Source organism: Hyperolius riggenbachi, chromosome 10 (genome assembly GCF_040937935.1).
Source record: "Hyperolius riggenbachi isolate aHypRig1 chromosome 10, aHypRig1.pri, whole genome shotgun sequence".
NCBI lineage: Eukaryota > Metazoa > Chordata > Amphibia > Anura > Hyperoliidae > Hyperolius > Hyperolius riggenbachi.
The window spans coordinates 238,065,736-238,083,656 of NC_090655.1; the positions used below are offsets into that span (position 1 = coordinate 238,065,736).

At 45.5% G+C, this 17,921-nt stretch overlaps 1 protein-coding gene across 1 annotated transcript; it reads left to right on the forward strand.

Annotated features, from left to right (window-relative positions):
• On the forward strand, positions 1-16,515 carry LOC137536967 (uncharacterized). The gene is given in 6 exon segments (XM_068259132.1): positions 1-30; positions 8,560-8,911; positions 8,914-9,068; positions 9,071-9,361; positions 9,363-9,445; positions 16,440-16,515. Coding segments are annotated over 6 exon segments (987 nt in total).
• The last annotated feature ends 1,406 nt before the right edge of the window (positions 16,516-17,921 follow it).

Below are 17,921 nucleotides of genomic sequence, written 5' to 3' on the forward strand. Positions count from 1 at the left end.
ATGGTTCTGCACCGGCGCTGGATCACAAAGGTAAATATTGCTGTCTGCAGCTATTCAGGGAAGCCAGCGCTGGACTGGTCCTGCATAGGAGGAAGGGGGAAGCCTCATTAGGATCCAGAGGCTTCCCCCACCTGAGGTAAGTATCCCCCAGCGGCTCTTTTTTTTTCTTACAGGTTCTCTTTAATTACTTGCACACGGCAATATTACTGTGGTTTCAAGCGTCAGGCCCAAAGTCCCTCATCCTGGAAGCTTCGGAAATGTGGGGTTACATGAAGTGTGTTCTGTTTATAACTTGTTTTGCTTTAACATGTCTGAGTTCCAACCATACTTATTTAGTGCGAGTGATCTGTGTTTTAATCCAAATAAAATAATGAGTTCAAATTCTTTTGCCTATTCTTAATCTGACACTCCTTTCACACACAGGCCCCGTCTCTCCTTGCATACAGGCTTTCTCACCTTGGGGTTGATTTACTAACAAAAATGGCGTTAGTAACCTCCTGTTACTCGCGCTATTTAATCAGCGCGCCTTAAAGAAAACCTGTAAAGACAAAAAGTTCGCCTGGGGGGTACTCGCCTCGGGTGGGGGAAGCCTCCGGATCCTATCGAGGTTTCCCCCGTCGTCCTGTGTCCCACGGCGGTCTCGCTCTGGCCCTCCGAAAGGCGGGGATGTAAATACTGTATTTACCTTCCCGGCTCCAGAAAGAGGTGCAGTATCGGCTCTCTGCTCTGAGATAAGCGGAAATAGCCGATCGATGTCGGGCCGCTCTACTGTGCAGGCGCAAGCCTGCGCCTACGTAGTAGAGCAGTAATTCGGTGTCAAGCGAGCACCCACAAAGTGGAGACTCGATGTGCTTTGACTTGCAGTGCCTCTGCACAGATAGACACTTAAACCAGTTTCTCCTCCAATCAAGTCAGCACCATCAATGGTAAAAATAGCTCTTTATTATTCAAATAGTAGGATCATCATCCCCTCAGCGACAGCTCCGCTGTTTCGATCCTCAGACCTTTCTCAAGCTGAATAGGATTATGTCACACTGATAAATCACACAATCACTCTTTAAATAGGTGTCCATGAGCCCCAGCACCAATCAGGTGCAAGCATCTTAGACCAATTGAAAAGCAGCAATGGTGGGGCAGACCACATAGGAAACTGCAGTCTTAACATGTAAATGGGAAAATCCCATAATACCCCAAGACCAGCCCACATCCTCCTACCTCCCTCCTACATGTTCCCAGGCGGACCACAGTGAAAACCGCAAATCAACTATGCTAATGTATGCTAATTTATGCGCATATGCGCACACCTTACCACCTGCTGCTGCGCTGGTCACCGCTGATTCTTCCCCGATATCTGCCGCTTCCTGAAAGTCACAATGACGTCTTAGCGTCACGTGACTGTATGCATCATGTGACTACATTACATGATATAGACGTCACCAGGGGGCGTGAATCACACGCTCCTCATCACCATGGTGACATAAACAATGCGTACAGTCGGCTATTAAGCCAGCTCAGCGCGCCGTAAACACTGCATCCAGAAATCAAGGACTCACCACCGGCTTCCTCGCAGCAGCATCAGTACTTTAATCACGGGGGGAGGAAGGAAAGGGGGAAAAACAACTTCCGCTGACAATTGGATACTAAGATGCCCTGTAAATACAAAAATGTAAATGCAACATTAAATACTAACCCACCTCATTCACAATAAGAACACACAGCGCGAAATAGTATACTAAATGCATGGTAATAACTCGTACTCCTTATTAAGACCTCCCCTACCCATCGTCCCTAGTTTGCGGATCCAACTAGCTTCTTTCAATAGCAGCATCTTATGTCTGTTACCTCTTCTCGGATGTTGGGGCGCATAGTCTATTACTTGCACCCTCAATTGTGACACTGAATGTCCATTTTGTTTAAAATGCAAGGAAACTGCCTGATCCTCATCCCCTTTCCTAATGGCACTTTTATGTGATCCTATCTTTTAACAGTTGGGTCGTTTTGCCCACATATCCTAGCCCACATAGGCATTTTAGTAGATATACTACAAATGTCGAATTACAATCAAAATACCCGTTCGTGTAGAATTTACGGCCACTAGAGGGGTGAGTAAAGCAGTTTCCTTTATTGATCAGACTACACATGTGGCAGTGGAGACACAGGTAGGTGCCCTTCCTAACACCACTCTCTCGATTGTTCAAAGGTATTCACTACTTTGTCCCTAATAGTAGGTGGCCGCTTAAATGACATTAGAGGAGGATGCCTAAATTCCTCAATATGAGGAAAGGCATCCTGAATAATTTTCCAGTGCTTTTTAATCACTGAGCCAATTTGGTTGCTCCAGCTGTTATATGTAGTAACAAATGGTATTCTAGGGCCAATAGCCCGTTTCCTTTTTACTCTATTTTTTTCTATGTAAAACCTCTTCAGGGTATCCTCTTTTCTTAAACTTATCCTGAATCTGTTGAACCCTAATGGCTCTCTTCTCTGGATCTGTCACTAGCCTCTCTACTCTGGTCAATTGACCACTAGGGATATTATCCTTAACCACTTGCCGACCGCCTTAAGCCGATGGGCGGCGGCAAGGGCTGGGCCCAAACGACCGCAATACGCCCATCGGCGGGGGCGGCTGCGGGAGTGGCTATGCGGCGATCGCGTCATTCGTGACGCGATCAGCCGCCGGGGACTGGCTTCGCCCACCGTTCGCTGTAACCCGCCGGCCGTTCGGAAGCGCCGGCGGGTTACTAGCACCCGGATCGCCGCTGCACGTATGTATAATAGGCTTTGTAATGTATACAAAGCCTATTATACTGGCTGCCTCCTGCCCTGGTGGTCCCAGTGTCCGAGGGACCACCAGGGCAGGCTGCAGCCACCCTAGTCTGCACCCAAGCACACTGATTTTCCCCCCCCCTGCCCCCTGATCGCCCACAGCACCCCTCAGACCCCCCCCCCCCCCCTGCCCACCTCCCAGACCACTTTTTGCACCCAGTCACCCCCCTAATCACCCATCAATCACTCCCTATCACTATCTGTCAACGCTATTTTTTTTTTTTTAGTCCCTAATCTGCCCCCTACTCCCTCCTGATCACCCCCCCACCCCTCAGATTCCCTGTGTACTGTATGCATCTATCCCCCCTGATCACCTGTCAATCACCCGTCAATCACCCCCTGTCACTGCTACCCATCAATCAGCCCCTAACCTGCCCCTTGCGGGCAATCTGATCACCCACCCACACCAATAGATCGCCCGCAGATCCGACATCCGATCACCTCCCAAGTGCAGTGTTTACATCTCTTCTCTCCTCTAAACACCCACTAATTACCCATCAATCACCCCCTATCACCACCTGTCACTGTTACCCATCAGATTAGACCCTAATCTGCCCCTTGCGGGCACCCAATCACCCGCCCACACGCTCAGATTGCCCTCAGACCCCCCCTTATCAATTCGCCAGTGCAATATTTACATCTGTTATTCCCTGTAATAACCCACTGATCACCTGTCAATCACCTATCAATCACCCCCTGTCACTGCCACCCATCAATCACCCCCTGTCACTGCCACCCATCAATCAGCCCCTAACCTGCCCCTTGTGGGCAATCTGATCACCCACCCACACCAATAGATCGCCCGCAGATCCGACATCAGATCACCTCCCAAGTACAGTGTTTACATCTCTTCTCTCCTCTAAACACCCACTAATTACCCATCAATCACCCCCTATCACCACCTGTCACTGTTACCCATCAGATTAGACCCTAATCTGCCCCTTGCGGGCACCCAATCACCCGCCCACACCTCAGAACGCCCTCAGACCCCAGCCCTGATCACCTCGCTAGTGCATTGCTTGCATCTATTTCCCCCCTCTAATCACACCTTGAGACACCCATCAATCACCTCCTGTCACCCCCTAGCACACCTACCCATCAGATCAGGCCCTAATTTGCCCCGTGTGGGCTCCTGATCACTCGGCCAAACCCTCAGATCCCCCTCAGACCCCCTTCCGATCACCTCCCCAGTGCATTGATTGCATCTATTTTCCCCTCTAACCGCCCCCTGAGACACCCATTAATCACCTCCTGTCACCCCCCTAGCACTCCTATCCATCAGATCAGGCCCCAAACATCCTGTCATCTAAGAGGCCACCCTGCTTATGACCGGTTCCACAAAATTTGCCCCCTCATAGACCACCTGTCATCAAAATTTGCAGATGCTTATACCCCTGAACAGTCATTTTGAGAAATTTGGTTTCCAGACTACTCACAGTTTTGGGCCCGTAAAATGCCAGGGCAGTATAGGAACCCCACAAGTGACCCCATTTTAGAAAGAAGACACCCCAAGGTATTCTGTTAGGTGTATGATGAGTTCATAGAAGATTTTATTTTTTGTCAAAAGTTAGCGGAAATTGGATTTTTATTGTTTTTTTCACAAAGTGTCATTTTTCACTAACTTGTGACAAAAAATAAAATCTTCTATGAACTCACCATACCCCTAACGGAATACCTTGGGGTGTCTTCTTTCTAAAATGGGGTCACTTGTGGGGTTCCTATACTGCCCTGGCATTTTAGGGGCCCTAAACCGTGAGGAGTAGTCTAGAAAACAAATGCCTCAAAATGACCTGTGAATAGGACGTTGGGCCCCTTAGCGCACCTAGGCTGCAAAAAAGTGTCACACATGTGGTATCGCCATACTCAGGAGAAGTAGTATAATGTGTTTTGTGGTGTATTTTTACACATACCCATGCTGGGTGGGAGAAATCTCTCTGTAAATGGACAATTGTGTGTAAAAAAAATCAAAAATGTGTCATTTACAGAGATATTTCTCCCACCCAGCATGGTTATATGTAAAAATACACCACAAAACACATTATACTACTTCTTCTGAGTACGGCGATACCACATGTGTGACACTTTTTTGCAGCCTAACTGTGCTAAGGGGCCCAAAGTCCAGTGAGTACCTTTAGGATTTCACAGGTCATTTTGAGACATTTGGGTTCAAGACTACTCCTAACGGTTTAGGGCCCCTAAAATGCCAGGGCAGTATAGGAACCCCACAAGTGACCCCATTTTAGAAAGAAGACACCCCAAGGTATTCTGTTAGGTGTATGATGAGTTCATAGAAGATTTTATTTTTTGTCACAAGTTAGCGGAAATTGATATGTATTGTTTTTTTTTTTCACAAAGTGTCATTTTCCGCTAACTTGTGACAAAAAAAAAATCTTCTATGAACTCACCATACTCCTAACAGAATACCTTGGGGTGTCTTCTTTCTAAAATGGGGTCACTTGTGGGGTTCCTATACTGCCCTGGCATTTTAGGGGCCCTAAACCGTGAGCAGTAGTCTAGAATCCAAATGCCTCAAAATGACCTGTGAATAGGACGTTAGGCCCCTTAGCGCACCTAGGTTGCAAAAAAGTGTCACATGTGGTATCGCCGTACTCAGAAGAAGTAGTATATTGTGTTTTGGGGTGTATTTTTACACATACCCATGCTGGGTGGGAGAAATCTCTCTGTAAATGGACAATTGTGTGTAAAAAAAATCAAACAATTGTCCTTTACAGAGATATTTCTCCCACCCAGCATGGGTATGTGTAAAAATACACCCCAAAACACATACTACTTCTGAGTACGGCGGTACCACATGTGTGGCACTTTTTTGCACCCTAAGTGCGCTAAGGGGCCCAAAGTCCAATGAGTACCTTTAGGATTTCACAGGTCATTTTGCGACATTTGGTTTCAAGACTACTCCTCACGGTTTAGGGCCCCTAAAATGCCAGGGCAGTATAGGAACCCCACAAATGACCCCATTTTAGAAAGAAGACACCCCAAGGTATTCCGTTAGGAGTATGGTGAGTTCATAGAAGATTTTATTTTTTGTCCCAAGTTAGCGGAAAATGACACTTTGTGAAAAAAAAACAATTAAAATCAATTTCCGCTAACTTGTGACAAAAAAAAAATCTTCTATGAACTCACCATCCTCCTAACGGAATACCTTGGGGTGTCTTCTTTCTAAAATGGGGTAATTTGTGGGGTTCCTATACTGTCCTGGCATTTTAGGGGCCCTAAACCGTGAGGAGTAGTCTTGAAACGAAATTTCTCAAAATGACCTGTGAAATCCTAAAGGTACTCATTGAACTTTGGGCCCCTTAGCGCAGTTGGGGTGCAAAAAAGTGCCACACATGTGGTATTGCCGTACTCAGGAGAAGTAGTATAATGTGTTTTGGGGTGTATTTTTCCACATACCCATGCTGAGTGGGAGAAATATCTCTATAAATAGACAATTGTGTGCAAAAAAAATAAAACAATTGTCATTTACGGAGATATTTCTCCCACCCAGCATGGGTATGTGTAAAAATACACCCCAAAACACATTATACTACTTCTCCTGAGTACGGCAATTCCACATGTGTGGCACTTTTTTGCAGCCTAACTGCGCTAAGGGGCCCAAAGTCCAATGAGCATCTTTAGGCTTTACAGGGGTGCTTACAATTAGGCACCCCCCAAAATGCCAGGACAGTGAACACACCCCACAAATGACCCCATTTTGGAAAGTAGACACTTCAAGGTATTCAGAGAGGAGCATAGTGAGTCCGTGGCAGATTTAATTTTTTTTTTGTCGTAAGTTAGAAGAAATGGAAACTTTTTTTTTTTTTTTTCACAGTGTCATTTTCCGCTAACTTGTGACAAAAAATAAAATCTTCTATGAACTCACCATGCCTCTCACTGAATACTTTGGGATGTCTTCTTTCCAAAATGGGGTCATTTGGGGGGTATTTGTACTATCCTGGAATTTTAGCCCCTCATGAATCCTGACAGGTGCGCAGAAAAGTCAGAGATGCTTGAAAATGGGAAAATTCACTTTTGGCACCATAGTTTGTAAACACTATAACTTTTACCCAATCCAATAAATATACACTCAATGTTTTTTTTTTTATCAAAGACATGTAGCAGAATAACTTTCGCGCTCAAATGTATAGGAAATTTTACTTTATTTGAAAAATGTCAGCACAGCAAGGTAAAAAAGTCATTTTTTTGCCAAAATTCATGTCTTTTTTGATGAATATAATAAAAACTAAAACTCGCAGCAGCAATCAAATAGCAGCAAAAGAAAGCTGTATTAGTGACAAGAAAAGGAGGTAAAATTCCTTTAGGTGGTAGGTTGTATGACCGAGCAATAAACCGTGAAAGCTGCAGTGGTCTTAATGGAGAAAAAGGCTCTGGTCCTTAAGGGGCGAAAAGACTGTGGTCCTTAAGTGGTTAATGTGCTGTGGATGAAAACTCTTATATTCCAACACAGAATTACGATCAGTTGGTTTGGTGTACAGGTCTGTAGACAACCTATCGCCAGACCTATACACCATGGTGTCCAAAAAAGGCACCTCATCCACCGCCACATGTGCTGTCAATACTATGGATGGACAATTAACTCTCAATTCACCTATGAACACATCTAGGGTCGAATTGAGAGTTAATTCTCCATCCATAGTTCCTCTCCTGGTAGCTAAGAGCAGAAATCTGAGACTGCAGGGGGCACAGATCACCAAAGCTGGACCACTGAAGTCTGCAAAGACATAGCCTAGTATGACAAACCTGGTCTCAATTTGCACTGCACTCACACAATACATCTCGCCTTGCATTGCGCTCACACTATAAGTCACCTTGTATTGCACTCACACTATACGTTTCACCTTGCACTGCACCGCACTCACATTATACATTTCACCTTGCATTGCACTCACACTATACATCTCACCCTGCACTGCTCTGCACTCACACTATACATCTCACCTTGCACTGCACCGCACTCACACTATACATCTCACCTTGCACTGCACCGCACTCACACTATACATCTTACCCAACACTGCTCTGCACTCACACTATACATCTCACCTTGCACTGCACCGCGCTCACACTATACATCTTACCCTGCACTGCTCTGCACTCACACTATACATCTCACCTTGCACTGCACCGCGCTCACACTATACATCTTACCCTGCACTGCACCGCACTCACACTATACATCTCACCTTGCACTGCTCTGCACTCACACTATACATCTTACCCAGCACTGCTCTGCATTCACACTATACATCTTACCCAGCACTGATCTGCACTCACACTATACATCTTACCCAGCACTGCTCTGCACTCACACTATACATCTCACCTTGCACTGCACCGCGCTCACACTATACATCTTACCCTGCACTGCTCTGCACTCACACTATACATCTTACCCAGCACTGCTCTGCACTCACACTATACATCTTACCCAGCACTGCTCTGCACTCACACTATACATCTCACCTTGCACTGCACCGCGCTCACACTATACATCTCACCTTGCACTGCACCGCACTCACACTATACATTTCACCTTGCACTGCACCGCACTCACACTATACATCTCACCTTGCACTGCTCTGCACTCACACTATACATCTCACCTTGCACTGCACCGCGCTCACACTATACATCTTACCCTGCACTGCTCTGCACTCACACTATACATCTTACCCAGCACTGCTCTGCACTCACACTATACATCTTACCCAGCACTGCTCTGCACTCACACTATACATCTCACCTTGCACTGCACCGCACTCACACTATACATCTCACCTTGAACTGCACTGCACTCACTATACATCTTACCCTGCACTGCTCTGCACTCACACTATACATCTCACCTTGCACTGCACTGCACTCACTATACATCTCACCTTGCACTGCTCTGCACTCACACTATACATCTCACCTTGCACTGCACTGCACTCCACTCACTATACATCTCACCTTGCACTGCACCGCACTCACACTATACATCTCACCTTGCACTGCACTCACACTATACATCTCACCTTGCACTGCACTCACACTATACATCTCACCTTGCACTGCTCTGCACTCACACTATACATCTCACCTTGCACTGCACTCACACTATACATCTCACCTTGCACTGCACTCACACTATACATCTCACCTTGCACTGCACTCACACTATACATCTCACCTTGCACTGCTCTGCACTCACACTATACATCTCACCTTGCACTGCACTCACACTATACATCTCACCTTGCACTGCTCTGCACTCACACTATACATCTCACCTTGCACTGCACTGCACTCCACTCACTATACATCTCACCTTGCACTGCACCGCACTCACACTATACATCTCACCTTGCACTGCACTCACACTATACATCTCACCTTGCACTGCACTCACACTATACATCTCACCTTGCACTGCTCTGCACTCACACTATACATCTCACCTTGCACTGCACTCACACTATACATCTCACCTTGCACTGCACTCACACTATACATCTCACCTTGCACTGCTCTGCACTCACACTATACATCTCACCTTGCACTGCACTCACACTATACATCTCACCTTGCACTGCACTCACACTATACATCTCACCTTGCACTGCACTCACACTATACATCTCACCTTGCACTGCTCTGCACTCACACTATACATCTCACCTTGCACTGCACTCACACTATACATCTCACCTTGCACTGCACCGCATTCACACTATACGTCTCACCTTGCACTGCACCGCACTATACATCTCACCTTGCACTGCTCTGCACTCACACTATACATCTCGCCTTGCACTGCTCCGCACTCACACTATACATCTCACCTTGCACTGCTCTGCATCACACTATACATCTCACCTTGCACTGCTCTGCACTCACACTATACATCTCAACTTGCACTGCACCGCACTCACACTATACATCTCACCTTGCACTGCTCTGCATCACACTATACATCTCACCTTGCTATGCACTCACACTATACATCTCACCTAGCACTGCACTTACACTATACATCTCACCTTGCACTGCACTGCACCGCACTCACACTATACATCTCACCTTGCACTGCTCTGCATCACACTATACATCTCACCTTGCTATGCACTCACACTATACATCTCACCTTGCACTGCACTCACACTATACATCTCACCTTGCACTGCACTCACACTATACATCTCATACATCTCACCTTGCACTGCAACGCTCTCACACTATACATGTACACACCCTGCACTGCCCTCACACCACACATATACTATACTCACTCTGTACTACACTCACACTATACATCTACACATTCTGCACTGCCCTTTCACCACACATATACTACTCACTCTGCACTGCACTCACACTATACAGCTACACACTCTGCACTGCCCTCACACCACCCAAATACTACTCACTCTGTACTACACTCACACTATACATGTACACACCCTGCACTGCACTCACTCTATACATGTACACACCCTACACTGCCCTTACACCACACATATACTACTCACTCTGCACTACTGCACTCAATTTATACATCTACTCACTCTGCACTGCATTCACACTATACAGCTACACACATTCTACACTGCCCTCACACCACACATATACTATTTACTCTGTACTACACTCACACTATACATGTACACACCCTGCACTGCCCTCACACCACACATATACTGCTCACTCTGCACTGCACTCACACTATACATGTACACACCCTGCATTGCCCTCTCACCACACATATACTGCTCACTCTGCACTACACTCACACTATACATCTACACACCCTGCACTGCCCTCACACCACACATACACTGCTCACTCTGCACTGCACTCACACTATACATGTACACTCTCTGCACTGCCCACACACCACACATATACTACTCACTCTGCACTGCACTCACACTATACATCTACACTCCCTGCACTGCCCTCTCACCACACATACACTACTCACTCTGCACTGCACTCACACTATACATCTACACACCCTGCACTGCCCTCACACCACACATACAGTGGGTTGCAAAAGTATTCGGCCCCTTTGAAGTTTTCCAAATTTTGTCACATTACTGCCACAAACATGCATCAATTTTATTGGAATTCCACGTGAAAGACCAATACAAAGTGGTGTACATGTGAGAACTAGAAGTGGATCGAAAATCATAAATCATTCCAAACATTTTTTACAAATAAATAACTGCAAAGTGGGGTGTGCGTAATTATTCGGCCCCCTGAATCAATACTTTGTAGAACCACCTTTTGCTGCAATTACAGCTGCCAGTCTTTTAGGGTATGTCTCTACCAGCTTTGCATATCTAGAGACTGAAATCCTTGCCCATTCTTCTTTGCAAAACAGCTCCAGCTCAGTCAGTTTAGATGGACTGCGTTTGTGAACAGCAGTTTTCAGATCTTGCCACAGATTCTCGATTGGATTTAGATCTGGACTTTGACTGGGCCATTCTAACACATAGATATGTTTTGTTTTAAACCATTCCATTGTTGCCCTGGATTTATGTTTATGGTCATTGTCCTGCTGGAAGGTGAACCTCCGCCCCAGTTACAAGTCTTTTGCAGTCTCCAAGAGGTTTTCTTCCAAGTTTGCCCTGTATTTGGCTCCATCCATCTTCCCATCAACTCTGACCAGCTTACCTGTCCCTGCTGAAGAGAAGCACCCCCCGAGCATGTTGCCACCACCATATTTGACAATGGGGATGGTGTGTTCAGAGTGATGAGCAGCGTTAGTTTTCTGCCACACATAGCGTTTTGCATTTTGGCCAAAAAGTTCCATTTTGGTCTCATCTGACCAGAGCACCTTCTTCCACATGGTTGCTGTGTCCCCCACATGGCTTGTGGCAAACTGCAAACGGGACTTCTTATGCTTTCTGTTAACAATGCCTTTCTTCTTGCCACTCTTCCATAAAGGCCAACTTTGTACAGTGCATGACTAATAGTTGTCCTATGGACAGAGTCTCCCACCTGAGCTGTAGATCTCTGCAGCTCGTCCAGAGTCACCATGGGCCTCTTGACTGCATTTCTGATCAGCGCTCTCCTTGTTTGGCCTGGGAGTTTAGGTGGATGGCCTTGTCTTGGTAGGTTTACAGTTGTTCCATACTCCTTCCATTTCTGAATGATCGCTTGAACAGTGCTCCGTGGGATGTTTAAGGCTTTGGAAATCTTTTTGTAGCCTAAGCCTGCTTTAAATTTCTCAATAACTTGATCCCTGAGCTGTCTTGTGTGTTCTTTGGACTTCACGATGTTGTTGCTCCCAATATTCTCTTAGACAACCTCTGAGGCCCTCACAGAGCAGCTGTATTTGTACTTACATTAGATTACACACATGTGCACTCTATTTAGTCATTAAAGTTGAAGAGAAATCGAGAGCCCAATATGGTGTAGTATGTCAAAATTGATTGGATAAATGAAACAGTTAGATGGTAATACTCACAAACACGGGTTACCACCTAGGTAACCACTCATTAGGCAGGTGAGGAGATTAGAAACGCGTTGCATCTTTGGGGTATTTTCAATAAATGTGTATATCTATACATTTACAGTCCTTGGTGTCTGCTTTAACGGAGGCGAGTCCACCACTTCCTCCCAGCAATTTTTTAAAAATTTTATGTACTTTTATCCTTCTGGCGCCTCTGTTCACCTATTTAGTCATTAGCACTCATCAGGCAATGTCTATAGGCAACTGACTGCACGCAGATCAAAGGGGGCCGAATAATTATGCACACACCACTTTGCAGTTATTTATTTGTAAAAAATGTTTGGAATCATGTATGATTTTTGTTCCACTTCTCATGTGTGCACCACTTTGTGTTGGTCTTTCATGTGGAATTCCAATAAAATTGATTCATGTTTGTGGCAGTAATGTGACAAAATGTGGAAAACTTCAAGGGGGCCGAATACTTTTGCAACCCACTGTATACTACTCACTCTGCACTGCCCTCACACTATACATGTACACACCCTGCACTGCCCTCACACTATACATGTACACACCCTGCACTGCCCTCACACTATACATGTACACACCCTGCACTGCCCTCACACTATACATGTACACACCCTGCACTGCCCTCTCACCACACATATACTACTTACTCTGCACTCACACTATACATGTACACACCCTGCACTGCCCTCACACCACACATACACTACTCATTCTGCACTGCCCCCACACTATACATCTATACACCCTGCACTGCCCTCTTACCACACATATACTACGCACTCTGCACTACACTTACACTATACATGTACACACCCTGCACTGCCCTCACACCACACATATACTACTCACTTTGTACTACACTCACACCATACATGTACACACCCTGCACTGCCCTGACACCACACATATACTACTCACTCTGCACTACACTCACACTATACATATACACACTCTGCACTGCCCTCTCACCACACATATACTACTCACTCTGTACTACACTCACACTATACATCTACACACTCTGCACTGCTCTCACACTATACATCTATACACCCTGCACTACACTCACACATACACTGCTCACTCTGCACTACACTCACACTATACAGCTACACACTCTGCACTGCTCTCACACTATACATCTACTCACTCTGCACTGCTCTCACTGCTCACACTATACATGTACACACCCTGCACTGCCCTCACACTATACATGTACACACCCTGCACTGCCCTCACACCACACATACACTGCTCACTCTGCACTGCCCTCACACTATACATGTACACACCCTGCACTGCCATCACACTATACATATACTACTCACTTTGTACTACACTCACACCATACATGTACACACCCTGCACTGCCCTGACACCACACATATACTACTCACTCTGCACTACACTCACACTATACATATACACACTCTGCACTGCCCTCTCACCACACATATACTACTCACTCTGTACTACACTCACACTATACATCTACACACTCTGCACTGCTCTCACACTATACATCTATACACCCTGCACTACACTCACACATACACTGCTCACTCTGCACTACACTCACACTATACAGCTACACACTCTGCACTGCTCTCACACTATACATCTACTCACTCTGCACTGCTCTCACTGCTCACACTATACATGTACACACCCTGCACTGCCCTCACACTATACATGTACACACCCTGCACTGCCCTCACACCACACATACACTGCTCACTCTGCACTGCCCTCACACTATACATGTACACACCCTGCACTGCCATCACACTATACATCTACACACCCTGCACTGCCCTCACGCTATACATCTACACACCCTGCACTGCCCTCACAGCACACATATACTACTCACTCTGCACTGCACTCACACTATACATCTACACACCCTGCACTGCCCTCACACCACACATATACTACTCACTCTGCACTGCACTCACACTATACATCTACACACCCTGCACTGCCCTCACACCACACATACACTACTCACTATGTACTGCCCTCACACTATACATCTATACACCCTGCACTACACTCACACCACACATATACTACTCACTCTGCACTAGTCACACTATACATGTACACACCCTGCACTGCCCTCACACCACACATATACTACTCACTCTGCACTACACTCACACTATACATGTACACACCCTGCACTGCACTCACACTATACATGTACACACCCTGCACTGCACTCACACTATACATGTACACACCCTGCACTGCACTCACACCACACATATACTACTCTTTCTGTACTGCACTCACACTATAAATCTGAAGAGGGATTATAAGTAGGCACTATAAAGAGGAGTGCACTAACAGGCGGCATCATAGCGGGGAAACACTATAACAGAGGCATTACAATGAGGGATATTTCAAACTAAAGCCCTAGAGGGCGGTGCTGTCACCAGAGATGGCCTCTCGAGTAGAAAGCCACTAGAATTCAAAATTATAATGCAGCTTGATTAAGGCAGGTGTGAGCATGGGAGACGATGGGTTACTTACCTAGAAGTCCATCGGGCTCCTATGCCACTATGCGTATCACTCCACTCGCATGTAAACTATGGGACACGTTCCATGACTCACTACCGCATTTCCTCCTTTTGGCTTGAAGGAGGAAGTGCATCCCATAGGTTGCATGCGAATGGAGTTAATACACATAGCGGCACAGGAGCCCGACGGACTTCTGGGAAAGTAACCCCTCGTCTCCCATGCTCACACCTGCCTTAATCAAGCTGCATTACAATTTTGAATTCGAGTGGCTTTCTACTCAAAAGCCCATGCCTGGGTGCCGCTTGCTATGAGTAGCCACACCCACTTTTATACAGACCATCTTACCCCGTTCCCCCTCTCGCTGAATGAGCACATTATCATTTGGCACAGAAAGCAAATTTGAACTGGCGGATCTAATACTATCACTGAAAGGCCACAAAGGCCCAGGGCCTTGGGAGGTTGGAGGCCAAGGGGCAGCTGGACATGAAAGAGGAGGCTGATAATAGAGAGCTACACATGAAAAAGGAAACTGGTGGGAGGGAGCTGTGCATGAAAGAGAGGGGGCTGCTGCACACGGATGATACTCATGGAAGAGGGGCTGCAAATGGAATGGGAGGGGACTGCTGTACATGGATAATACACATGGAAGAGGGGGCTGCACATGGAATGGGAGGGGCGCTGTAGCACAAGAAAGGGAAGCACCAACATACTTGGTCTAGGTCACATGTTGTTGGACTATTATATAAAATAGATGAACTAACTATGGAGAATACTAAACTCAATTAAGCGTCGGTTCTCCTGGAGTGGGTCAGATGGGCTGTATAGCCACTGTCATACCAACAATAATGTATTTGTAGTATCACAGATATCTCCATTGAAATAATAGTCTTAGACGTAGATCCTTTTGTATAAAAATGTATTCTTGTTATATACAAGCAATATACAAAATTACATAGAACAATGTTATCAGAAATATTGAAGTAACATAATAAATATCTAACAGCTTTGGTCATCTGAAGTACATGAATTAAAAAGATATTTTACCAAACTCTCCTTCCTGGGTGTCCGAACCCACGACCCTGAGATTTAAATCCCATTCTAAGCCATACGATATATAGGGTTTCTCTGATGATCCCAACTGAGCTTTTCAAGGCCATATTTATACTATTTGTCCCTTCAGGGTCACCAAAAGGCCAGACATATCTACACATGTCCCATCCATGTGAGGGGGAGTTGGCCTTGGATGGAGCCAACTTGAAATTTACGACTCCAGGGTTTATACACAGTTGATAGGTCGTTCAGAGTTCATACTTTTACTAGGTGAAAGTTCTTATTCTACAGAGTTCACCAACAGTTTATTCTTCTTGGGTGAAAGGGTATTTCACAGTTCACAAGCAGTTCTTTCTTAGTAGGTTAAAGGTGACCATTCAGTTTAACTGAAAGTCATAAGGTTATTATAATTCACAGCACACCAGATATAATAGGATTATTAAACACACACTGCCCATGAGATAATAATGCAAACAGTTATATTAGCCATATACCATAAGATATGCATATATATGTTCCTCTAATTATATTTCTTACACTATTTCAGTTTACCCAACGACACCCTGAAAACGGGGGTGTCAAACATATTTAATCTTTATTATCAGGTTGTCCAGGAGAACTGACGCTTAATTGAGTTTAGTATTCTCCATAGTTGGTTCATCTATTTTATATAATAGTCCAACAATGTGTCGAACTCCAGGCCTGGAGGGCCAGATCCATGCCAGTGTTTAGGATGGACTGAAAAAGAGAGGAATGTGTTCTACCTTTTAGACCACACCTTTCCTCATTCAGACCCATCAATTCATTTGAGCTGTATCAAAAATGTGTGAGGATCTCTGCCCTCGTAGGACCGGTTTGACATACCTGGTCTAGGTGCACAAAAAGTATAAATCCAGCGTTTGCTGACTAATCAGCTTTAGGTAGTTGGAGTTAGCCCTTTGACGGGGCAAAGTGATGAGAGCATTTGGGGATGCTGCCTGGGTGTAGTTTGCAGGTGGTGATCCCAGGCGCTGTGAGTGCTTGGGACTCCGCCTGTATTGTGCACCTGTTTATAGGTGTTAGTGTACTCAGGGATATCATGGAGAACCAGAAGCACTCGGATTTCTGTAGAGGGATAGCAGTTTTGCATATTCGTTCACTGCCCCGGAAGTGATGCATTATGAGGGATAACTTGTTGCAAGGTCAATACTTTGAAATAAGGGTGTGTTTTAGGAAGACAAGTTTGTACTCGGCATAGATATATCAGCAGTGGAGTTTTTGGTCCTGTGTTGCCCTGAAGTGATGCATTGTGGGAGAAATAAACCCGATAGCCATTAGCTCACATTTGTTTTACTATTGATGTAACGTACACTTTAGGTAAAGTTGCACAGTGGCGTAGTGGTTAGAACTCTTGCCTTGCAGTGCTGGGCCCCCAGTTCGAATCCCAGCCAAATCACTATCTGCACAGTTTGTATATTCCCGTGTCTGCGTGGGTTTCCTCCAGTCACTCTGGTTTCCTTCCACTTCCCAAAAACATACAGTACAGATAAGTTAATTGGCTTCCCCTAAATGGGCCCTGGACTACGATACATAAATATAGATATGACTATGGTAGGGATTAGATTGTGAGCCCCTCTGTAGGACAGTTAAGTGACAATACAATATAATCTGAACAGCACCGCGGAAGATGTAAGTGCTATATAAATACGAAATAATAATTCCAGTTACACCTATCTTTGGCTATGGTAATCACTAATTTAGCCAAAGCTGTCACTTGCATACTCATTCACGGTCTGGTAACGCTGCATAATGGTGGTAACTTATCTGGTGCTAGCTGGCATTGTTTGGTAAGGTAAGGTTGCAGCAGAACTCAGAGAAGATGGCAGGAAGGCTACTGGACACCCACCATGGCCTACAACATTGTCCAGGTTACCTTGTGTGTGTGGTCTAAGTCTGATTTCAGGGTTTTTCAGACTTCTCATCATAGAGGCAATCGATGGAGAAAAGGAATTGGATGTTCCATTGTGGTGTCCATCTTCCCACAGGAGGC